This window comes from Molothrus ater, chromosome 1 (assembly GCF_012460135.2).
Source record: "Molothrus ater isolate BHLD 08-10-18 breed brown headed cowbird chromosome 1, BPBGC_Mater_1.1, whole genome shotgun sequence".
Classification (NCBI taxonomy): Eukaryota; Metazoa; Chordata; class Aves; order Passeriformes; family Icteridae; genus Molothrus; species Molothrus ater.
In genome coordinates, this window is record NC_050478.2 from 105,175,501 (window position 1) to 105,184,452 (window position 8,952).

The 8,952-nt window shown below is 36.4% G+C and overlaps 1 protein-coding gene across 3 annotated transcripts in view; it reads left to right on the forward strand.

The window, feature by feature from the left end:
• YES1 (YES proto-oncogene 1, Src family tyrosine kinase) overlaps positions 1 to 8,640 on the forward strand; it is a 51,106-nt gene extending 42,466 nt beyond the window's left edge. For all 3 annotated transcript variants that reach the window (XM_036402280.1, XM_054514579.1, XM_036402272.1), the window contains 6 exons: positions 186 to 341; positions 640 to 819; positions 3,049 to 3,125; positions 3,463 to 3,616; positions 4,150 to 4,281; positions 5,050 to 8,640. In XM_036402280.1, coding sequence (XP_036258173.1) covers positions 186 to 341; positions 640 to 819; positions 3,049 to 3,125; positions 3,463 to 3,616; positions 4,150 to 4,281; positions 5,050 to 5,258 — 908 coding nt within the window. In that variant the 3' untranslated portion in view covers positions 5,259 to 8,640. The remainder of the gene's footprint in view (positions 1 to 185; positions 342 to 639; positions 820 to 3,048; positions 3,126 to 3,462; positions 3,617 to 4,149; positions 4,282 to 5,049) is intronic.
• The last annotated feature ends 312 nt before the right edge of the window (positions 8,641 to 8,952 follow it).

An 8,952-nucleotide genomic window follows, 5' to 3' on the forward strand; every position in this document is an offset into this window, starting at 1 on the left:
CTACTGTGAGGAAGAAGGACTGCATCCATAGCTTATTCTTAAAATTCACAACTATAAAATTTCTTTCTGATTTCAACAAAAAGTAAATGGACTAATTGTTTTTTATCAACATTAAGATGTTACTTTTCTTACAGTTTTACCCTTGCTTAACTGTGAAGCTGTTGACTATTTTTTCTGTTTTCCAGAACATGCTGATGGGCTGTGTCATAAGCTAACAACTGTGTGTCCCACTGTGAAGCCACAGACACAGGGACTAGCAAAAGACGCTTGGGAAATTCCTAGAGAATCTTTGAGGCTGGAAGTTAAGTTGGGCCAAGGATGTTTTGGTGAAGTGTGGATGGGTAAGAGCTTAATGTGACACATTTCAGTTGTTCCTGTGAATGTTTCAGTAGTATTTTAAGTAAGTCGGTATCGGGATCTGAAAATATAATATCGTAGAGAAATGAAGGGAAAAAATACCAGTTATGATCATGTAATCATGCATGTAATGGTAAAATTAATATTCAGTATTGTTCTAGTTTATGATTATATCTAGTTTATTATTATTTCTTAGCTAAGAAAAGAGAAGCAAAAAAAAAGTTTCAGCAGAAAATCTCTTCAGTATTACAGTGGGGAATAAAACCTGATCTGTTTCTCTAGGAACATGGAATGGAACCACAAAAGTAGCAATCAAGACACTAAAGCCTGGCACAATGATGCCAGAAGCTTTCCTGCAGGAGGCTCAGATCATGAAGAAGCTACGACACGACAAACTTGTTCCGCTGTACGCGGTCGTTTCTGAGGAACCAATCTACATCGTCACTGAATTCATGACAAAAGGTGTGGGACAGAATAGTTAGAAATGCTACATTTGAAAGGTTATTTAAGACCTCAGCAACAAATCAAATGTTTAATTAATGTTAGGTATAAGCTAACTGGAGTATAAGTGTTAATTTTGATTAAATTAAAATGAGCAACGCTTGACCTACTTGGAGCAGTCCTGATTTAGATTATGGGCAGAGACATGATTCTTTCGCACATCTGTGTCACCCTTTCTAATCTTCCAAGTACACGACTGGGGGGTTTTCTCCTCATTTTTAGTGTGTACTGTCCATCACATTAAATGGAACAGCATAGCTGGGAGTATTATTGTGAGATTATGCCTGCCTGTAGACAGGTCATGCTAACAACAAAACATGTTGTGCTTTGGGTTTTTTAGTGTTTCTTTCCCAGCAGTGTAATAGTAAATTTTAAAAAGGTTGAGTGTTTTTTTTTTCCCAGACTCCCTCCTTTATCCCTTTGTTTTCAGTCTTTGATCCTTCTTCCTTTGCTCTGTGTCATTTCCCCCTCCCCCTGCTGCTGAAACAGAGATTTAGAGATTTAGGCAGAATGTAGAAATAAACATCATAAGCATATGACTGTTAAGAAGCAGCAGATTTCCAAGTCAATTATTCCATTTTTTATAAAATGCAGACTTCTGTTCAACTCAGAGAAAAATTTTGCTATCCTCATAAGCTACAGAAGCAAGGGAATGGCTAGTTGTGTTCAGTACTGCACTACAAATGTATGGGTTTACTTTTTTCCTGTTTGGATGGGGTTTTTAAAGGGTTGTGTAAGATCAAAAAGGTAAAAATGAATAGAAAATGTAAAAACTTGCTTCTGCATTTTTGTTCCTAAATAACACTAGACAGCCATGCAAAGTCAGTTTTCATTGTTCAGAAATCAAGTTTCAGCAAGGCAGTAAGGAAAAAAATATTTATAACTGCCTAAAGAAAAGCAAAGTTCACTACCAGAACTGGTTACCTTGCAAAAGCAAAAGAATTGTAATTTGTCAAAGTTATGGATTTAAAATGCTGTTGGAAGCTTCTCTTTATAGCTTTCCTTTGACAAAATTCTCATATTTTACAAAACCCACAGAATTTCCTTGTTCTAAGCTACTAGAACAATTTATTTTTATTTCCCCTTTCACAAGGAAGAGAAGCAGGTACAAACTGCAAAGTATCCAACTGTTTTTTGCAGTGTGGACAGGTTACTAGAGATCAGTGTGAAATCTTTGCTCCTCTTCAGTCCTTTGATCTCATGAACCAAGGTCAGAAAAAGTCTGTGCAAACACACACAGCAAACAGCAGCAGCAGTGTGGGTCTGACCTGACACATTTTTACTTTCACTGTGCAAAAATACAGCAAGTCACTAAATTTATGTTGGAGAAATCTAATTCAGAATTACTGCTATGAACTGCTGTGAATCCACTTCAGGATATGCAGTCAAGTAGTTTCTTTCCCCACCTTGGCCACACTTGTAATTTTGTTACTGTAATTTGGACAGTGACAAGAGTGATTAGTTACCAATTTTCACCAGTTTCTTAGGAAAGAGATCCTATTCTTACCATGTGTGACATAATGCCACCTGTAAAAACTCATATGTAGAGACAAAGCTTTACTGCTCAAGTAGAGGTTGGAGTCTTAACAGAAGCACAGGTCCTGGGAACTGGTTTCAGATACTGCTCATGTAATGTTCTGGGTACAATTGCATTATATAAATGGGAGAAAATAAGGTATTGTAAAGAATAGAAGATAGTTTTCACTGTAAGAAAGAAAAAGCCACAAAATAAAAGCAACAATTTCAGAATAATTTCTCTAATATATGATTGGGGCTGGCAGAAAAATGTAAGTAGGATAGAGGTTTTTTTGTTCTGCAATTATAAATCTCACAGAAGAAAGCCCAGCTAGGAGGAGCACTGATACCAACAACACTGGAAAAATTCCAGTGAATTGCCAGAAACAGCAATCTGTTTTGTTATTGTTTAGTTATTTGCATCATTGAAGTGGATTCCAAACCACTTGATAGAATTGCACTAACTAGTTACCACTGCAGAGGTAACTATGGGCATGATCATTGGGTCACATATTCTAGTAAATGATGGATTTTCAAATACAGATTTCATGAGATAAATGTGTCAATCATAATGTCTAAGAAGAAAATCTCATTTGTGTTTTCAGGTCAAGTTAATGTTTTTGTTTTTTCCTCTTTGTTTTTTTTTTTTTCTGAAAATGTGTTAATGTTTTGCAGGCAGCTTGCTAGACTTCCTTAAAGAAGGGGAAGGGAAATACTTAAAACTCCCACAGCTGGTCGACATGGCTGCTCAGGTACCAAAAAAACTTACAAAACACATGTTTTGTGCCTAGAGAAGAGGTATCACATAGCAACTAAACGTAAATATCAAATGCTCTGGCTGTTGTGTGCTGCTCTCTTACACCTTCTGTTGTGGGTTTGTAATTTGTCAGAAAGGAAACAGTCTGGTTTGCAATTAGTAGATACTGCACAGCCAGACACGCTAATCAGTGCCAAGCTCTTGGTTGCTATAATGTCATTCCTATACTTATACAATGGGAATTGAGCTAAAATAAGGGGGTGCAGCTTAATGCTTGGGAGAAATGTATCTAGCCATGAAAAATAACCTTTTATAACACTTTTCTTTTTAAGATTGCAGATGGCATGGCTTACATTGAAAGAATGAACTACATCCACAGGGACCTCCGGGCAGCTAACATTCTTGTAGGAGACAATCTTGTGTGTAAAATAGCAGATTTTGGTTTAGCAAGGTTAATAGAGGACAATGAGTACACTGCAAGACAAGGTAAGGCCAGTTAATTTATTTAATAAGACTGGTTGCCCTTCAATTGCTTAGAACTATTACATTTAGCAGAACATGCCTTTGTGTTCTGTGTTCATGGATAAAGATCGTGCATAGAAGTGTGCTTTCACAGCTCTGTTTAGGTGAGCCCCTTGCCTAAGTGTAATCCTAGTAAACTTCCTTTGTTCAAAACTATGTGCAGTTTGTTTGTGATTTCAAAAAGCACTTTTAATTATTTTTGGGGGATCAAACATGCTACAGTTTGAAGAGAGATGAGATTCCAGAGAAGTTGTTCATCAGTTTCACTTTTTGAAACATATTTAAGTAAGACTCTCAAATGTCTTTAGTGCTTCCAGATATGTAGCCAATAATTGCTGTCCTAGTTTGAGAAATATTAAAATACTATTCCACCTTGAATTTTGTCCTAAAGTATAAAAATATTTTTAGTGCATTATTCTTTTCAAAATATTTTGAAGTGTAAGCAAATTGTGGATTAGCAAGGGAAAACTGAGCATCTGTCTTTCCAATGTTTGTAGGAGCTAAATTTCCAATTAAATGGACTGCTCCAGAAGCAGCGTTGTACGGTCGGTTTACAATCAAGTCGGATGTGTGGTCATTTGGAATTTTACTGACAGAGCTGGTAACTAAGGGGAGAGTGCCATATCCAGGTAACAGGAAGATTTAATCAATTTTTCTTTTCTTTGTTGTATTCTCTGCCTCTGAAGTTACCTTTTGTACTTTCTCCATTCAGAGCCCACAGTTGACAAGCAGAGACAAAAACTTAGTCACACCTTACTGGTTCCTTTGTTCACAAAGATACTTTGGTTTATGTTCAGATTAAATCTTGCATATTTTCAAATGTTTTAAGATAATAGCACTTCTAAATGTGACTGACAGTTTATTTCAGATTAGTGGATATCCTTATGTTTTCTCTCTGTCTGTTCCTGATATTTCTACTTTTGACATTTTCCCAGACTACAGAGAGCATCACTACACTGAACCTGCTAAACCAGTTTTTGAAACTAAACATTTTTCAGCAGATATTTTGCTGGATCTGGAATGTGTAAGGCAGTTCTGTTAGGGATATTTAAAGCCTTTTTCTTGGCCTGATTTCAAATTAAGTTGTCCTTGAGTGGAACCTAAGGCAGGGAAAAACTATTTGGACTTGAGTCTCCTCTATGAAAGAACAGGTCCAAGGCAATGGGAAAGGGAGAAAGGGAAAAGGACTATGTTTTGAGGAATTACCAGTGTACTGAAGTAATTTTCAGAAAATGTATTTAATGCAAAATGTAAAAATTTCATTCCCTATAAAGTGTGTTCATTAAAGGTTCTGTTCTGGTAGAACCACATGCATTGCAGCTGCAGAGGTTCTTGAAAAACTTTGGGAAACTGTTCTTTGCATAATGTCATTCAGAGCTAATATGCTTTCCTTTTAGGAATGGTGAATCGAGAAGTTCTGGAACAAGTAGAACGTGGGTATAGGATGCCTTGTCCGCAAGGCTGCCCAGAGTCTCTCCATGAGTTAATGAAACAGTGTTGGAAGAAGGACCCTGATGAGAGACCAACATTTGAGTATATACAGTCTTTCTTGGAGGACTACTTTACTGCTACAGAACCACAGTACCAGCCTGGAGACAATTTATAAGCCAACAGTCTATATAACATGCACAAATCTGCCAAATGTAAAAGACTTGCAAAGAATTCCTGAAGTCTCTAAGGAATCACAGGAAAGAAAATCTTCGCTACTTTGCATGCTCTTAATGGCAAACTGGAATTTCATAATGCAGTTGCACAAAACCACTTTTAAAGTGTTATACTCTGATTTACCAATGACATATTTTTTATTTTTTCCTCTTTCCCAACTTATTTTCAGGGTCCAAAGGAAGCTTACTGAAAATATGGGGCAGAAAAAATGAGTGTTGGTGTGAACAATAGCTGAAAAACCAATGTTTCAAATCCTTTATTCTCCGAATATTTGCTAATCATTGTACTATTGAGGGAATTGTGTGGAATTTGTGATCTTGGGGTAAGGCCTTTTTAAAGCAGAAGAACTTTGTGGGACCAAGCAATTCTATTCCAGTTCAGTAAAACTCCCTGTGTTTAAAACTACAGATGTGTGCCCCCACCCCCGCAAAACAAAAGATGGTACAACTGTATTTGATTTATAGTCTCAATCTTTAAGCTTCCACTTTCATGGACTTAATTAGAGTAGGCAGGTAGAAAGAGAAATTGGAACAGTGAATGAGAAACTTGATCTAAACGGTAGACCTCAATAGTGAGATTAGAGAGCATAATGCACTGTGTTAATACTTGTGTTAATATAACTGGAAAGTAGCATGAGAGATTTTTCCTTTTTTCTTTCTGCATAGCTAATTAAGAATAATGAAGGTAACTAGAAAATGAGGTAATATTTTATAAAATTGTGTTGATAAAGTATGATGATATTTGAACTTGAAGCTGTGTAATACAATCACGGGGGGAAAGCCTTTAATCTTTAAGCTCCAGTGGAACAGCGAGCTTTTGTATGGGAAGACTACCTGAACAAAGTTACAAAGTTCACCAGGAAAGCAAGACTGAAGCTGGTAAATGGCCACCTTTTAGTCCTTTTTCAAAGACAGGTTTGGTACTGTTGTATGTGGCTTGTAAGTGTTAATGAGGATGGGTGCCACAAGTGCTATTTGTCACTAGTTCAGGGATTTGATTGCACTTTTGCTTTTCTTGGCTATTAAGACACACACACCATTGCTCTTCCCACTTCTGCCCTTCCTACAGAATTATTTAACTAAAAATAAGTGAAAGAAAATGTGAAAGTTTAAAAAGTAAAGGGATAAAATATATTTAATATTGTCCAAGTAATGAAATTTGCTGGTATTCAGCCCAGCTGACACTACATCTAGATTTATTTTCTTTGGCTACTGACATATCAAGCAATAACGTCATGTCTTTTACTCAACAATTTGCATGAGGTTCTTGAATTTCTGATCAAGCTTATATACTTTAATTTTGAAACACTCTTACTTAGTTACTGGCTTGGAATTCATATTATCATTGTAAAACTATCCAACAAATGAATTCAGAAGAGCTGGTAATTTAGTTCTGGTACTAAACTTAACATTCATGGGTTTACACTACATTGAATCCAACTACCAAACAGATCTGTGTCGGAACAATGCCATAATTTTTCATTTTCCCTCATCATTGCTCATCAACTGTACATCTGTGGCTATCAAATTTTAAAAGGGCTTTCTGTAAGAAAAACAAAAACAAAAAAACACATACACAAAATACTTTAAAAACCCAAAAAAGATGATGAAATTTTAATTTTTCTAAATATTTTAAAATAATAACACAATCATATGAGTTTATGTATTAATACAGTCATAACAAAAAATGCCAACAATGACACTGGCATTGTATGGATTTTTAATTACTGAATGGAACAGTTCATTGTAATAACACTTGTATAGTAAAGGAATAAAACACTAACTTAATGAACGTGTTCATTGTAAATGGTTGTGTATTATAAAACTTCTCCAAAAGAGTTTGTATGTTTATGAAAATTTATTTGTTTCACCTGAAGACCTTGATGTGGTTCTTACCCTAACAGAGTTTAAAATTCACATTCACACTTTTTATATAAATAGTAATAAGTTTAATTATGTAACTAAGTATTTTTATAAAGTATGGCATTGTTGAACTGTTTTGCAGAATTGGTTCAAAATAAATTTCACCTTGATTGCATCTGCTTATTTGAGGTGGCGGGGGGAGAAGGTGGGAGGGGGACAAAAGCAGAGTAGCCTTCAAATTGAGGGGAGAAGGACGGGAATAAAACATTCATGAGGTTCTTTTTATCCTCTGTAAATTGTACTTCCATGCAGGATTGTGAGTTCATTGTGCATTATTGCTGTTAAAACAGACATTTTCTAGACCAGTTCACAGGTCCTTGGCAGGAATGGGTTAGAACAATTCTGCCTGGGCATAAAACAAACCCCTCTGGTGGACAGACAGACAGACTTGGGATTCTTGTGAGAGCAACTCGAACTTAAACTCTCAGCTGGCAGTCACTGTCATGCTGTAAGGCAAGCACATATCCTCCCTCTTGCTTTCTCTGGGATTAACAGCCACTGTTCACTTCTGTCTAATTTTTCAGGGAATTTTATACATTTGTTCTTGTGACAGCCAATGTTTTATCTCAACCTCATTGAATGTTACCTGTCTCAGCAACCAGTACGACTCAAAGTGCAGATCCTGGCATGTATCTACAGTGCCACTGTAGGTCAAGGAGCTAGTACTGTTTGAGTTTCAATAATAACTAACACAGCACTAAAACCATTCTTCTTACAGAACCTACAAACTGCAAAGTTTGCTGTATTTTTAGTATTTCCTGTAATGTAATTAATGTTTTACTATTTTTAATGAGAACAATCATGTAATTTATGGTAATCTGTACTCTCCCTGTTGTCCATCCAAACCTTGTGATTCCCATTCTGCATGCTAGGCCTGCAGACTGTTTCTGTCATGCATTGTTTCAGGCTGTAGTATTTTAAGAATATTTTCTTAGTATTTTTGAGTAAATTTCCAAACATAAACATGTGTGCAAGCCTACTATTTAGATAAAGTACATTCCTACTTCAGCATAAAGCATTATGAAAAGAACCTTATGTGTTCTTATCCTTGCAACCACTGAATTGTCATTTCACTAGGCTTGTGAGTAGCCCTTACAACTGAAAAGTAGCCTTGGAAAGGATTGGACGGGTTTTTGTTGGGTTTGGTGGGTTATTTTGGTTGGTTGGGTTGTTTTTTTGTTTTGTTTAAAGAAAGACTTCTAGAGTTTGCTGATGGGCAGAAACAAGGCAGAACACTGTCTTACCCACACTCATCTACAATACTAATGTTTGTTCTAAAACACATTTTCTGCAGCTGGAGTGAGTATAAATGAGTATAAAGAAGTAAACTTAATGAGCCCCACTTTTGTTATTTATTTTCAACTGTTCAATAAACTTCTCAGTTTTTAAGTTTTCTGTGGAGATGCTGTAGATGTTTGTATTTGTGGCAACATTCCCCCGACACGCCTTCGCTTAGAGCTACACAGTCAAGTTGGGTTTAAACCACAGGAGCACTCAACGTAAGCTAAGCATTGCAAGCAGGAAACTCAAATTCTCACACCTGGCTTTAGGAATTTAGAGCTAGATTGGAACAGCTGATCTGGGCACCAGAAGCAGGTCTGGGTGGATAAGTGCCTCAGTCCAGAACTGTGATTCACCCAATAACTATTGCCTTGTGCAAATGTCTGAAAGTGCAGGTTCCTTCATAGACACACATCTTGTTCCCACTTCAGC